The sequence below is a fragment of the Pan troglodytes genome, chromosome 2, assembly GCF_028858775.2.
Source record: "Pan troglodytes isolate AG18354 chromosome 2, NHGRI_mPanTro3-v2.0_pri, whole genome shotgun sequence".
NCBI lineage: Eukaryota > Metazoa > Chordata > Mammalia > Primates > Hominidae > Pan > Pan troglodytes.
The window spans coordinates 31312710-31329013 of record NC_086015.1 but is presented as its reverse complement, the minus strand read 5'-3'; the positions used below and the strand labels follow the sequence as shown (position 1 = coordinate 31329013).

General features: G+C 38.5%; 1 protein-coding gene across 50 annotated transcripts in view; it reads left to right on the top strand.

Moving 5' to 3' along the window:
* The window catches only part of NEK10 (NIMA related kinase 10), a 259118-nt gene that overhangs the window by 12098 nt on the left and 230716 nt on the right, over window positions 1-16304 (top strand). For 38 of the 50 annotated variants that reach the window (XR_010155540.1, XR_010155535.1, XR_010155533.1 and 35 more), the window contains 4 exons: window positions 4439-4549; window positions 4836-4896; window positions 11151-11281; window positions 12993-13091. Coding sequence is in view for 38 of the 50 variants with exons in the window: in XM_016940607.2 (XP_016796096.1) it covers window positions 4476-4549; window positions 4836-4896; window positions 11151-11281; window positions 12993-13091 (365 nt within the window). In the remaining 12 variants the exon portion in view is untranslated. Of the gene's footprint in view, window positions 1-452; window positions 587-4438; window positions 4550-4835; window positions 4897-11150; window positions 11282-12992; window positions 13092-16304 lie in introns of all 50 variants that reach the window. The other 12 variants (XR_010155537.1, XR_010155531.1, XM_054680477.2 and 9 more) reach the window with 2 other exon arrangements.

Below are 16304 nucleotides of genomic sequence, written 5' to 3'. Positions count from 1 at the left end.
TGTTGACCTAAAAAAGTAATAACACAAGTTTTTTAAAAAATAATCCTTTTATCCGTTCATCCATTTGTTAGGCATTGCATTCAATAAATATTTATTATTTGCCTACAACTCACCATTCTCTGGTGAATAGTGGAAGCCCAGTTCCTGGCCTTCTGTGGTAATAAGGCAATTGCAACATCAAAACCTCCCAGAGCAAACCCATACATTTGATATTGGATTTTCCTGATTACCACATAATAACAATATGTGGGGAGTATAGGCTGCTCTGTGGGCATCGAGAAGGAGCACCAGACTTGGGATGTCAGAGGAGGTTCTAAGCCTTAAAATAAGTAACTGTTAAAAGCAAATAACTGACAAAATAAGTCACTCCTTACAGATTGTGATACATATTTTTTGAGGGCTTATGCCATGCTTACACTGTGTCATGCACTATGTGCTGTTCTATGTGTCAGGGACATATTTGTGGATGAAACAGACACAGTCCCTGCCATAGGAGGCTTATAAGCTAGTTCAAAGAAGTCAATAAATGGACAAGAGGATTTCCGATGTTGATGAACTCCAGAAGGAAAGAAAACAGAGTGCTGTGGTAAGTATGAGTGTGTGGGGGTGAATATGTCACAGAGATTCATCAGAGGAGACCCCACTTAGGAGAGCACATCTGACCTGAAACCCAAAGGATATGGAGAAGCCAGTGTGAGATTATGGGAAAAGAACAGCAAGCAGGCAGAAAGTGCTTAAGGCAAGAATATAGTTGGCATGTTCATGGGCACAAATGGTCTTAGTCTGTTTTGTGCTGCTATGATAGAATACTACAGACTGGGGTATTTATTTATTAGTTTATTTTTAAGAGACAGGATCTTGTGCCGTTGCTCAGGCTGGAACGCAGTAACACCATGAGGGCTCACTGCAGCCTCAACCTCCTGGGCTCAAGCAATCCTCTTGCCTCAGCTTCTTGAAGCTTGCACTACAGGTACACACCACCACACTTGGCTTATTTTTAAATTTTTTGTAGAGATGGAGTCTTGGTATGTTGCCCAGGGTGGTTTCAAACTCTTGACCTTCAAGTGATCCTCCCACTTCAGCCTCTGAAGGTGTTAGGAATACAGGTATGAGCCTTCATGCCTGGCAGACTAGGTAATTTATAAAGAACAGTTCTGGAGGCTGGGAAGTCCAAGATCAAGGTGCTAGTAGGCTTGGTGTCTGGTAAGTGCCCAGTCCCTGCTTCCAAGATGGAGCCTTGAATGCTGTTTTCTCTGGGAGTCACACTTTTTCTTACATGGCAGAAGAGCAAAGAGAGAGAACTCATTCCTGAAAGCCCTTTGTAAAATGCACTAAACCCACTCATGAGGACAGACTCGTGGCTCAATTATCTCTCAAAGGTCCTACCTTTTAATACTGTTTTAGTGGCAATTAAATTTCAACATGAATTTTGGAGAGGATAGACATTCAAACCATAGCATTTGGCATGTTCGTGGGTTCATGTTTCTCTCTAGAAAGCCAACATGGCTGAAGTGGAGGAAGCAAGAGGGAGAGGGGAGGAGGCAAGCTCAGAGCAGTGAAAGTCATGGTTGGAAGCCAAGTCCAATAGGAGGCCACAGGAAGGTTGTAAGCCACAGAGTGGTATGATCTGATTTACATTTTAAAGCATTCCCTGGGGTTCCTGAGGATGTAGAGGAGCAAGGGTGGAAGCAGAGAGACTCTTGAGGGGGTTGTGGCAGTCATCCAGGCAGAGAAGATGGTGGCTTGGAGTAGGGTGATAGTAGGAGTGGAAAGAAGGGAAAGCTAACTAGTTTTGCTGGTGGCTTGAATATGGGAGGTAGAGGAAAGAGAGGAGCCAAGAATGTCCCCTGAACTTTTGTCTAGAGAGCCACTGTGGTACCAGTTACCAAGATGAGGAGCACTAGGGGCATTTGGTACTAGGGGGTGGGGGTCAAGAGTTCTGTTTAGGGTATGTTAAATTTGGGATGCTCATTAGGCATCCATATAGTGACTTCGTGAATTTAGGAGGTCAGAATGGGGTTAGGGCTGAACATATAAATTTATAATTGCTGATGGTATGTAAAACCATGGGACTGCAAGAGATCCTTGGGAGAGGGGGCAGACAGAGAAGGGAGGAGGACCAAGGACTGAGCTGCTAGGACATGAGATCATAACAACGTCTGGCGAGGTCAAGCAAAGAAAGAGGGAAATTCAACTCAGTAGTTGGAAGCTAATGCAGCAGGCGCTGCTTAGTTTATATCCATAGCAAAGATCCTTTACCTTCATTACCCACAGCTCTTCCACATGGAGTCGTTGATTTTAGTGGATATTTGTGGGCACTCTGCCCAGAGCCTCTCCCATTCCTTGGGACTGTGTGTCCTCGTATTGGCTTCAATGTTCTGCTTTAACAGCTAGATTCTGTATGTCTTTTTTAGAGGACTGCCTCTAAGTGACTTGGAGTCACTACCACAAGAGAGGAGTGCCTGGGGAGTTATGACTGAAGGCTACAGGAATATGAGAGCCAGGCTCTCACTTCTCTCAGTTTAGACAACTCTGAGGACTAATCTACACTGCAGCATTCCTCCATGGGCTTAGACCGAAGCTACCCTCTAGAGAGCTTTTGTGTTAGCACCCTTGCCTGACCTCTGTCGGGAATGCTTTCTTAATACATTGTCTGCCTTTGGGCAACTTAACATATGAACTGCCCTTCCTTCCCCCATCTCCCATTTTGTATTATAGTGTAGACATTAGTATAATGTAATCATTTTTGTTAATTTAAAATGGGATTAGGTTAACTATTTTAAAGCATTCCCAACTTCTCAAAGCTTTTTTTCAGAATATCTCCATTTAAGCAGCCATTAAATGGAAAGGATTTTGTTTTTTATCCTAAAGGCAATTGTCTGTTTCTGTTGATACTGGTGAATTTGTTTACTGTTTAATTAAGTGCAACATTTCCAAAGAGTCATCTATATTCAGCCTTCCAGCTCACAGAGTACATGCTGATCTCAAACAGATATAACGATTAGATCATTATTTCCTGTTCACATACTTGTTCAATACAATTATGGAAATTAAGCAAGAGAATAAGACAGGGTGTTTAGTGAGTTTGATAGTGGTAAACGCGATCCCCTTCTAGCAGAAGAAGCCTGTGAGCTTCTCCATAGGCTCTCCTGTGCTTGTCATTGCGGCTTCTATTTTCTGCTTCTAAACTATAGTCTGTAGCTATAGTTTGAGCAGGAATTCGAAGCCAACAGCAGGACAGTGTGGCTATGTAGAGTATTTCTTCTGTCTTTGAGGGAAGAGTAAAGTTAGATTCTATTTATTTTGAATGGATTTCCATTTATTTTAGAACGTACGGGGCATTTTTGTATTTGCATATTAAAAGCGCTTGGGTCTTTTGCTTTTAAACACTACCTTACAGATCCTCCATTCTTTTTACCTCCCCTTCTCTCCCTTCTCCCTTCTCTTTCTTTCTTTTAGAGTAAAAATAGATGCTAAATCTCTACCTGAACACCTCACAAACATGTTTTAAAGTTCACGAGTGGGTTTTTGTTTGTTTTTTTGCTTGTGGTGGAAACGCATACCTGTAATAGCTTCTTTAACCTTTTAGCAGTTTTCAGTCTGAGAGTGGGCAGAGTAAAGGGTCAATAAATATTTGTTGAATGAAAGAGGTGGTGTTATATCCTTGGTACAATCCTAAAGTGTTAATATTGTACCTGTTATTGTTGTGCTCCTGTGCTGAGAGACTTGGTCCCTGGCTCTTAATTGTAGCCCAACTATTTGTCAAAAATATGACAAATATATTGGAAAAATCATTTTTAAATCCTTAAACTGTCTTTGAGCATTTCACAAAATTAAATTTCACTAGATTCAGTGGAAGTGAAATGCCCATTGGTACATTCCTTTTGCCTCTAAATACTTCTGAAACACTTGGATTTTGAACATAGATTTCACAATACATTGAAGCATGCTATTATAAGACAATAATGCATACTTTTTCATGCCTGAACAACACATTGAAGTCAAACTGTGGCATTGAAGCACAGTTGGAAAATTTTACATCCAGTCAGATTAAACCCATAGAACACACTTAATTTTGTATTTGTTATGTAATTGAAAATATGGGTATCTTCAACTTTCTATTTCTATTCTGAAAATTAAAATAATTGCATTAGAAATTGATTAAGAAAAATAAAAGCAAACCAATTGTTCTTTGTCTATTGGCAAACCCATACTTATCTTTTGAGTGAGGGTAAAGCATGCCCTAAATGTTCCCAATGTCCTTTGAATGATAAATAGTTAAGTGGTATTCATATTAACACTTTTATTATTGTATTAGAACTAAATCTAGGTTTTCCATGTTTAAATAGATGTTATAAGTGGGTTTTGTCTGCATTAACTGAGAATATTTTGGCGCACACAACCCAACTAAAATTTTCCCTCTGGTTTAATTTGAAAGGAATGCGATGTTAATTCTGGGGCATTGATGTTTTACAATGCCTGATCAAGATAAAAAGGTGAAGACCACAGAAAAATCAACTGATAAAAAACAGCAAGAAATCACCATCAGGTAACTCCCTACTGAGTGTTTGCTAATTGTTAACTCAGGCAGTGGCCATTGAACAGATTTAATGGCTTTTTGAGAAATAGAGAAGACTCTTGACAACTACTATTCAGAGTTACAGTGTTTACTGAAACATTTGGTCATTTCTAGTGTTCTAAAGAAAATGTTTAGTGTGTGTATTCATTCCAGTTGACAAAAGCAGGCCTCCAAGTGGCAATGCCATCAGTGGATAACACGATCTGGTTCACCTGGAGCCTTCTGTGGGTTCACATTGTGTTATTCTCTCTCCTAGGGACTATTCAGATCTTAAAAGACTTCGGTGCCTTTTGAACGTCCAATCAAGCAAACAACAGGTAGCGTTTTCAAAGATTGTTCACGTGGTAATAAAAGAAAAATCATATGTTTCCAAAGGGCTCCATTTAACATCTCTATGAACGATATGTCTGCTTTTCTTTGCTCATTATTCACATCTTTGCTCTTTCTTCATCTGGCTGTTTCTCTGACACCTGGTTCAGGCTTTGCCAAGATTTGGCATCCACATTCGTCTCTCAGGCCAGGCCCTGCTTTAGCCTATGCTTGTCACCCTGTGTCCTACTTAGCAAACCCTTTCCTCTTCGGTCTGTAAACAAACTGCATACTCTTTTACTGAATGGCCAACCTTTGGTTTTCTGAGCTTTAGGGAAATTGTTATTTTCAAAGCACTTTCTACCACATTTTTCTCCTCCTTCCCCCTTACTCTTCCCAATCCTGCCCCCTTGCTACAGTGCCACTCTTGAGGCTTGCTGCACAATGTACCTCACCAAAATGAGGGGCAAGGAGTGATTTTTGGCTATTTTTATAGTAACATTTTAATGTTCTTATTAGAGAAAAAATGGTACTTCTGCTTGAATTTATCTCCAAACTTTTCATTTTGGTTTTGCACCTGTGAGACTTTGGAAAGTCATGACATTAGAGGCCATCCAGGGAGGCTTGGGGAACAGCATAGCAATGCTAATAATAATGAAAATAGCAGACACTTATTTAGCACCTTAACTCATAAATGGAAGGGATGGGACTTGAACCCTGGTAGTCTGGCTCTAAAGTCTACACTGCTCTTGCTTAAGTAAATTTGTTTAAGAGCTCTGGTGTTTGGTAATCCAGCCCTGACAGTTTTTGTTATATCAACCACATTTACCAGAGAGCTATAGCATTTTTATCTGCTTATACTGGAAAATGATTTGATGGCATATAAAAGCCAAATAATGATAGTTCGTATTTAGGGAACACTTTCTATGTGGCCGCTGCTTTACCTGCATTACTCTGCTTAATGATTACAACTCCCATTTTTACAGATGAGGAAACAGCCACAAAGAAATCAAGTGACTTTCCCAAGATCATACAGCCTCCTAATTGGTGAAGTCTAGTTCTGAACCCAGACACCCTATCTTTGCAGTGTGTGCTTCTAAATACTGAGATACCTGTTAAATGACTTGCAAAATTAAGTCCGTTCTTTCTTAAAGAGGCAAACAAGATGGCTAGGCATACAGTTTGGAGTGTAGTGCCCATTCTTTCCCACTGTACATCCTGTGATGTAACCATAATATCAAAGACTTCTACTTTCTGCTTTTACTATTTCCTTCTCCTAAATTTCTTTCTTATAAAATCTCACCCATTTCCAAGACCCAACTCTAATGATATTACCTCCATATAGTTTCCATTCTAGAGGTGATCTCTGTCTTCTCAAGGCTCCTTCTTTTACTGCTGTGGCATTATTTTCTCCTGCGCTTTGGAAACTCTTGTTTACGTGTCTTATTTCCTGACAAGATCTTGTCTTTCCTAATGCCAGCAACTTTGACTTTTGCCTCTGGTTCACTATATTTGATGAGTTCTAGGCCAGATTTTGCTAAATTGAATTGCGACTTGAGAAATGGGTCACCACATGAGGATGTATAACCTCCTAGCCAGGGCAAAAAACAAAAAAAAACCAAAACCAAAAACCAATATAGTTTTTCTGGCTCTAATTTTCCAACTTTGAAGTTTATGCTGACTGGATCTCTCGTGTGCCCTTTCAACACTGCTTGCTTGATAACACCTGGCAGGCTTAATTAAAGTTAATTTAGTGATTTTTTCCCCCCTTAACCAATCTTCATATTTGCAATCTGTTGTGGGACAACTTTACATGGCATATATTTTTGTAAAATCTTTCACATGTACAAAAATGTATATTTGTAATGCTTGAGTTATTCAGAAAATAGATGGTGCTAAAAAAATAAAAATACTGTCAATTTAATGAAGATCCTTAGGTTTACAAAATTAATGCCTAATTGTGTTTATAAAAGTTTCATTCATTTGTAATTTTGAAATAAGAAATGTTACCCTGTTCTCCTTTTGGTAAAATAATGTGGAGACATTTATAGGGAGGGAAGATATTGGAGAAAATAACTCAAGTTACACTTATTTATACTTTGCTTGTTCCAGAAAGAGTCATTAAGAGCTTATAAAGAGACAGAAAGTGTGATAGGTTGTCATATATTAAAACCAGGGCCCAAAATAAGAGAAAAACAAGGGTTGGGAGCAAAGTAGAGTTGGGGTCAAGCAGAAATGCTCAACAAAATATACACATGGGCAACATATTTGGTTCAGAGATTTTCAGTACTCAATTTGAAAAGTGAAACCTGTGATTAAGGCCCACTCAGCTGCATTTCTGCGCTAACAAGTTGTGGCCTGTTTTTTGCAAATGAACCAGGCTGGCCAAATTCAGGTTACAGAGGAAATCTACCTTGTGGGTAGAGAGTGCAGAGAACTGAATGCCCTTCCTCTGGATCTCTAAGGAGCGAGGCTACTTCCCCTGTTGTTCCATTGTGTTCCAGTGTTCTACTTTTGTTCTTTGTCCTGACCTACACTCTGTGTATCTCTGCATATCTCTAGGACAGTCTCATAATGTGACAGAACTGGAGACAGAGACACACAGAGGCAGAAAGGCCTCCTTCAGGATGAGCAGGCTTAAAATAATCATAATCCAGGAAAACCCAATAACTCAAGAGAAAGAACTGCCCCAGGATTACTGAGGCAAAGTGAAACTACAAAGCTGATTGGAGATGTCACCAGAGCTTTTCACAAATCTTGAAGCAACCTGATGAGACCTGGAATTCAGATTATTTTCTTCCTCCACATTTAGAGCCATAGGAAGCTAAGGAATTTATTTGGAATTTTAAAAAAAGATGGAAGAAAGAAGAAAATTAATTTGTTATGGGCTTATTAATTGTCTTGAAATAAAGGTTTTGATAGATGCTGTAGAAAGAACACGTATAAGGCATGGTGGTGGTTCTTATGTTTTGAGAGAGCGGGAGTAGGCACAGATAATTATGGTATAAGGCAAGACACCATCCTGGTTGAATGATGCATGCAGTGAGGATATAGCTTTTGAGGAATAGGAAGCCAATTTTAGCTTGAATGACAGGGAAGGAGGTGGTTCTTAAAAAATAGGCTGCTTTTCCGTCAGTGGAATTGATAGAAAGGGCATTCTAGGTGAAGTGAGTAAAATAATCAAATATCTGAAGGAAGGAAAATGACAAGCATTTAAGTAAAAGGGTGACTAGACATTTCTATTCGATAAATAAAGCTGGAAGACACTATGTAACGTCTGAAAGCCTATCTGTGAATTTTGGACTTGATTCCATCAGCAACAGAGAACGTTGAAGTTTGCAAGCAGAAGTGACACGACTTTCTTGACATTCTGGTCCATGGACTGCAACCCCCTTCCGTGACCCATGGGACTGTAAGCTCCTTGAAGACAAGAGGCCGTGACTGTTCTGCTTACTGTATATATACAGTGTCTCACGCAATGTCTGGTATATGATGTGTCTGCAACAAATACACTGAATTAATGGATGAACTTTTCTGAAGGTGGTTTAGCAGATGAATTAGTTTGGCAAAGAGACTGGGAACAAAGTGAGCATTTGTTCCACAGCTTCACATTTGAATACCTACAATATGCCTAGCTCTGTGAGAGGTGCTAAGAACACAAAGATTAATAGATGTGATGCTGCCCTCAGGGTGGCCAAATTCAAGGGGAAAGGATGTTGTGTAAGCTATACATTATACTAGCCTGAGATAAGTTTTGAAAGAGAGGTAAGCATGGTATTGCCACCAGGAAAGGAATGAACAACTCTATCCAGGAAGGCCTGGGCAAGTGCTTGTCAGGAGGTTAAGTCACACCCTGACCCAAGATCAGGAGTAACAGGCTGCAGATGCCCAGGTGTGGAGAGATCAGACACACAGAAGATAGACAAATTGGGGACCCAAGAGAAAAGACTCTAGGTTTTGAACTGGATTCTGAATGTACATTGCTTTCATATGAAGTGCTACTTGCTTCAAGGTGCCTACTATTAGGTTCCTGGTCTTTGCAACTATCGATGCCAAATCCATCTTATCCACCCGTTTTCCATGAGTTGATTTCCGATACAGGCCACCTGCTCTGCCTGCAAAGGGAATGGCTGCAAGCTGCGGCAGCTTTCCACTCCTCTCTTGGAATCACCTGGGCTTGCTTTCTCTGTGCTGGCTAATTTCTCTCTTGCAAACTTTTCTAGGAGTTGTACTAATGGTAAGGGGGTTTAGAATCTCTTGGGCCTGGAAAACCTGCTTCTTTTATGCGGTATATCATGATATTTTGAGTATAATATGGGAAAATTTGCTTGTGCTGCTACTTCATGTTAGATATCATTTGGATTAATAGTTCATATTCAGAAATCACCTAATTTGTAATGACAAATTTTATTCGTTTAGCGAAATTCATCTGTATAATAGGAATAATTATGAGGATTAAAAGAGTATGTACAAAGCAATTAGAACTATGCTTGACACATAACAAGTGTTTTATAAATAGTAACTCATGCAATTTTCATAACTCTAGAGTTATATACTATTATTATTTCCATTTTAATGATACAGAAACTGATGCACAGAGAGATTGAGTAAATTTTCTAAGATTATGCAGCTAGTTAATGGTAGATTTAAACTCATAGAATCTGGCCAGGGACTTTGTTCTCTTAACCACTAAGCATTGCTGGCTCAGCCTATTGTCTTTTGGTGGTTGTAGATTGGCTGACCGAATTGAGATAGAAAAGTAGTTTTACAGGATGGAAGATTTATTATTAACATTTTGAAAATCTGACTGTGGCTGGCATATGATAAAAAAGGATTTTAGTTTTTTTGTTAACTATTAAACAATGTCTTTATTATAATCCATTTTTCTGTAAGCTGACCTTATAAAAAGTCAGGCATATTCTCTTTAAATAAAAAAAGATGTCTTTTTTTTTTTTTTTTTTTTTTGAGACGGAGTTTCACTCTTGTTGCCCAAGCTGGAGTGCAATGGCGCGATCTTGGCTCATCGCAACCTCTGCCTCCCAAGTTCAAGTGATTCTCCTGCCTCAGCCTCCCAAGTAGCTAGGATTACAGGCATGTGCCACCACACCCGGCTAATTTTGTATTTTTAATAGAGATGGGTTTCTCCATGTTGGTCAGGCTGGTCTTGAACTCCCGAACTCAGGTGATCCACCCACCTGGGCCTCCCAAAGTGCTGGGATTACAGGCATGAACCACTACACCTGGCTGAAAATGATGTCTTCATACTGATTTACATTAAATACTTCAGTGAAATAAGACAACAAGTGCAACATATTATAACTTTGGTAATATATAAAATGGAAAAATTTACTGAAAAATGATTTTTTTGTTATGTTATACTCTGCTTACCTCATCTGTAATAATTTAGCTAATTATAGAACGTCCTTCATTTGTACTTTGGAAAAAACAGGATATTTGTCTATACCATGCTCAACTTTATGGTGTTATCAGAAACCTTAGGGTTATCCCAATTATAGACAAATACTGGTAAGTGAAACTATTTGAATACTGATAACCTGACAATTTATTATTGCAAGTGAAGCATAGTGAAGTTGTTGTAGTTAAATTTTTACTTATGGTAAATTTGATAATATATTTTAATGTCTTTTATAAATATGATTGAGTAATCAGGATGTTCAGACTGATTAAAAGTGGTAGAATCTTCTTTATTGTTATATCCCTAACACCAGGAAAATAGTGTGTACACCTGGTAAATATTGAAGAATGAATGAATGTATGGTGACTCATTCTCAATTTGGGCACTCTGCTCTATATCAGAGTGTTCTACCTGGATCCAGGAGCTCTCTAGTCAGCTTGCATGTTTGAATCACATGAGAAACTTCAAAACCTCCTGATGCCCAGGTGTCACCCCAAACCTATATCTGTTTTAGGTGCTGGGGTAATAGCATTGAACAAAAACAGGCAAGTTCCTGCTTGTGTTGAGGTGACATTATAATCAAGGGAGACTAAAAGTACATAAATAACTGTCAGATATGACAAGTGGTGTTACAAGCTATGAAGAAAAATAAAACAGTGTAAGGTAGATGTTTAAGTCAAAGATACTTGATTTGAATCTTGGAAAACCCTTACATTTGAAAGGGTTGTTATCTTAATTATTGGCCTGGAAAAAATCTCAGTCTCGTCATCCTCCCCATATTTTGTTACTTTCTTTATCCCGTGCTGAATTGTGATCCTCATGTACTCTATGCTTCTATTTCTGTAGCTTCCAGCCATTAACTTCGATAGTGCCCAAAATAGCATGACGAAGTCTGAGCCCGCCATCAGGGCGGGTGGACACAGAGCTCGGGGTCAGTGGCATGAATCCACAGAAGCTGTTGAACTTGAAAATTTTAGGTAAGAAATCCAGCATCTCCTTCGTCTTCAGCAACTTATTCTGCTTAGCTCACAGTTTTATTTAAGTTTATCCCAGGAGCTAAAATTTAAAACCCGCTTCAAAATTTACCATAGAGATTCTTAATTTAATATTTTCAGTTAGTGCTTAAACCATTCCCAGAAATAATATGTAAATAACAGGTTTAATGGGTACAGGTGGAACTGACCTGGGAGATTTAGGACCCTATGCTGACATGCGTTTGGCATTGCTCAACGAGGAAGTGGTTCCAGATTATTGACCTGGTTAGGCTTGTCCCAATCTTTGTCTGTCTAGATCTTGCCAGTAATGAGATGGCATAAAAGGAGCCGTTGCTGTGAACAGATGTGGTGGTTAAAGTATGTCGTTGTCAAAACAACTGAGGTTTTCAGTTGAAGGGGTTGCGGCACACCTCTAACATTGAAAGTGTCAGGTAATGTTCATCTCTGTTGCCAAGCAGACCTCTGCAAAGCTACACATTCTTGTGGGCCACTCCCCTCTTGGGAGCTGGTTCTCTCAGTTTTACAGTGTGCTTGGGTCATTTGGCACTAAGTACCATGTAAATAGTGAGTGGCATGAAATATCAATATGAATATTCTAGAAGGATCATTTGTTTATTTGGCCTAGATTTTGTTTTTGTTTCCCTGTCATCTTATGACAACAAATTTAATAGTATGGGAAAGTTACATGACATTTCATGTGTTCATATTTTAAAAATATATTTTTAGTGAGGAACACTTAAATACTTAAAAAATTGTCATATAGTGAGTACCAGTGCCCGTGTACTAAGAAACTATTATAGCCCTCAGGTGACTAGGATGGGGACATGCTGTCCAATGGCATCTGAAAGACTGAGAAGGCCGAACATTACGCATGGCAACATAAGTTTACACACCTTTCCTTTGAGGTTGTATGTTCATGGAATTCCAGCTTATTTGTCCTAGATCTGAAAATTAGTTTTATTTAATTATGTGCAAAAATATTGTATCATGTATTTGGTAGCAATGTGACCCTTTTATTATCTCTTATCCTTTTTCAGTTTTAAAATAGAATGTTTTGAGGTATTTTTAACCTCTTTGGTGGGCTGTAAGATCAGCAAAAAGAAGCTGAAGCTGGAATATCTCAGAATTTTGTTACACACACAAAACCATATAAACAATCAACAGTGACAGTCAACATGGCTGAAGGTGTATAAACTGTGTTAATAAACTCTTCTTATCTAGAAGGTATTATAAATGATAACCACTGGTGTTGATAGCAAGATTAGCCAGTGGGGTCGAGGGTATGTGGAAAAGTGGAGAGGGAATTCTTCTCTTCCTGTTACACAGCTGTCTAAATAATGTGCCCCAATCATTCTTTCTCTCCATTTACCCTTTTCTTCCCTCCAACCAATTTTAGCCATTAGTGTTTATAGGGAATAATTTAATGAATATGGTAAAAGGAAATACATATGCTTGACTATATTTTATTTTTAACCTTATAATTGAATTTCTACTTCCTATTTTAACAGCTGATAGTTGCTTTTAGCAACATGTTAAACGCAAGGCTGCTTCAATATTTGCCTGAATCCTCATTAGTATAGTGGTTAGTAATAATAAAAATGTTACCTGAATATAGATGATCTTTGTCTGCATTGGCAACTTTGAGACAGCCTGATCTCTATTAGAAAATTCTTTTCTGTTTGTTTTGTCTCAGTATAAACTACAAGAATGAGAGAAATTTCAGCAAACATCCTCAGCGTAAACTATTTCAGGAGATCTTTACCGCCTTGGTGAAAAATAGACTCATATGCAGGTAAGATTGTTCCTGGAAAACAGGCTTTTACTGAAGAGTGGCATATGTCATCTATCTTGTCTCTAGAACATGATTTGAAACACCTTACAGGATTGAACATGTCATTAAAGGAAAGAAGGAGGCAAATGAGTAGGCATTACAGATGATCTCATTAAAATCACTGATTAGGTGCTGAATTTTATGACAGATAAGGAAAAATGGGAAAACACTCAAGTTATCATGTTTTCTTTATTTTCTTTGAGTTTGGATACTCAAGGAATTTATTGTGTGGGACCTTATGAAAGAGACATTGGACAACACCACGGACAACATTCTTATGCTGCACTTTTGCAGTGATTTAATGACTGATTAAATGGACTGCGCAAGCCTTGATCTTGAGGAAAGAAAGGATGAGTGTGTAACATCCAGCCACAGCCTCATAAAGATGTTTCTTCTCAGGACCAAATCGAACATTCCTTTCTTTGCCTTCTTAACACAGGTGCAGTGTTGGGACTGTAGAGGAAGGATTAGTTAACAAGTCCTCTGGATTCTCTCTCACAAATATCAGGGGTTTTCAGGGAGCCACTGATTGTTGCTGGATTGCAGTCAGGTCTGAATTTTCTGTCCGTTCTGAGCTGCTTCATAGAAGAGCTGGGTGTGCTGCTGCCAGATGCAAAGGAGGCTCCTAACAGTGTGTCACTATAGGGTCTTGTCTTTTGCTCTTTTCAGGAGGCGCATACTCTTCACACGTGCATCAGCTGAAAAATGCCTATAAAGAACCTTAAATCTTCCTTGTCACTTTGTTGTGATTTGATTGAGATATGTGAATTCCATCCCAGTGAAAATGGAAAAACATTATTTCTATGGTGAAAAATTAAAATAGGAGTATTAATAATTTAATACCTTGATCAAAATAAAACTCTGACTTGGCCTAGTGCAATAGCTGATTTTAAGTAGAACAGCATTCTGACAGGTCCTCCATGATGAGTCAGCTACTCAATACGTGCTTAAGTGATGACCTCATATCTCCATCTTTTAGATGGGGTCATTTAGTATTACGTATTTAAGTTTTGGACTTAAATGACTGCCCAATACATTACTTTTGTTTAAAACAATACAGAATTGAGACTGCATCTGTCATCCCTTTGTACTTAATTTAAGCAGAGGATTATTAGACTGGCTCAGATGATACAAGAAGCCTAAAATCTTTACCAAGGTTATGTAATTGGGTCACTGTTCAGTTATACAAGAAGCCTAAAATCTTTACCAAGGTTATGTAATTGGATCACTGTTCAGTTCTCGATTACACATTCAAAGATTGTTCAAAGATTAATGAACACTGCAAAGAACCTGAAGTTACGTATATATTTCAACTGTTTTTTGCTTAGATTGAATGGAGTGAAACAATGGTAATAGCAGAATCATTATGCATAAAGTGGTATTAGGAAATAAAGTTCTTTTTTTTTTTTTTTAAAGCCAGCTCACATGGACTCTTCAAGAGATGCCCAGTAGACTATTTATTGGGTCAATACTTTGGGAGAAGGCACTAGATGCAGAAATTGTTAGGGAAAATAACCGGGCACTGGTTGGCATCAACTAGTTGAAAAAGATCTCAACAATTCTAAAGTCGAGAGATCTCTTTTCAGGGTGTTTAAAAATTCTTAGTGATTAAAGGAGCATCTTAGGCTGGATGAAGTTACTGGCTTGTAACATGAGCAGTACCTGGAAGTCTTCAAACTAGGAAGAGATAATTGTAGATCTCTTTGCTGTCATAGTATGAGATGGAATTCAGGAATGTTGAACATCAAGGGCATCCTTTTATGTCATCTTGTGGCTGCTGACAGCTTGTTATGTTCAGTTCTATTCTAAAGGCATTGGGTAAAAGATGGCTTAAATATAAAGGTTTTCCATTGTGCCTCACCCCATATAACCTTGCTAAAATAGCCAGGATCATCCCTCCTTTTTTTCTTCCCTTCTAACTTAAGACTTATAGAAGAATTACACCTCAGGACCTTTTCTGATATGGCTTGTTATGCCCTTTCTTTGCAAACATGAGATTTAGTGTTGGGTTGAAGGCTTAGATTCAATTTGATAAACAAACTGGTAAGCATGTACTGTGTGCAAGGAAGGGAGGAAGTAAGTGGTGAAGAAGGACAGGAGGGTGAAATTAAAAAAATTAACAGGACATGTGGTCCTCTTCTCCCTCGGGACTCAAATTCTACTCTGATCAGCAAGACAATTACACAATAAAGGAAAATGTACTAAATATACACAATTTGTATTAACACAACTAACTAAAGGCTGCATGAGATTGAGGGGTGGGTGGGAATTTGGGTCCTTGGTCCAATTATGGTTGTAGATAAGACATTCAGCGTGTTATGCTACTCAATTTTGCCCTGAAAATATGACTTATTGGGAATTTAGTCTCATTTGTGAAGTGTGACCCCTTTCAACTCATTTCTCAATGTCCACCCAATTGGTGATAATGTTCCTCTTCTATTTTACTTACCCCAACTCCAGCTTTTCCCTAAATCACATTTGTGGACGCCTCCTTTCTGTGTTTTCCTAAGATTGATTTGTGATTACTCCCCCATTCTCAGAATGAAATTGCCAGATGGCATCTGAAACTGGAAAAGACTTGTTAATCCAGAGTCAGATAAGGTAACACTGCAAATACCTCACAGTAAATCTCAAAGGACAAGGGAAAGTATCATCCCTGAGCCTGGGGTTACTGCTAGTTACACAATGGTAACTAATCTTTAAAAAAATCCTTTTATAATAGTATTTATTTGTAATATACTGCTATATAATATTTTACATATTTATGGGGTACATGTGGTATTTTGTTACATACATAGAATGTGTAATGATCAAGTCAGGGTATTTGAGGTGCCCATCACTTTGAGGATTTGTCAGTTCTATGTGTTGAGAACTCTCTTCTAGCTACTTTGAAATAGACAATACATTGTTGTTAACTATAGTCACGCGATTCTGCTGTCAAATGATGGAACTCATACCTTTCATCTAACAATACATTTGTACCCGTTAACCTAACTCTTTATCCCCCCTTGCACTCACCCACCCTTCCTGGACTCTGGTATCTATTATTCTACTCTCTATCTTTATGAGACTGACTTTTTTTAAGCTCCCATGTATGAGTGAGACCACATAATATTTGTCTTTCTATGCCTGGGTTATTTCACTTAACATAATGCCTTCCAGTTCCATCCATGT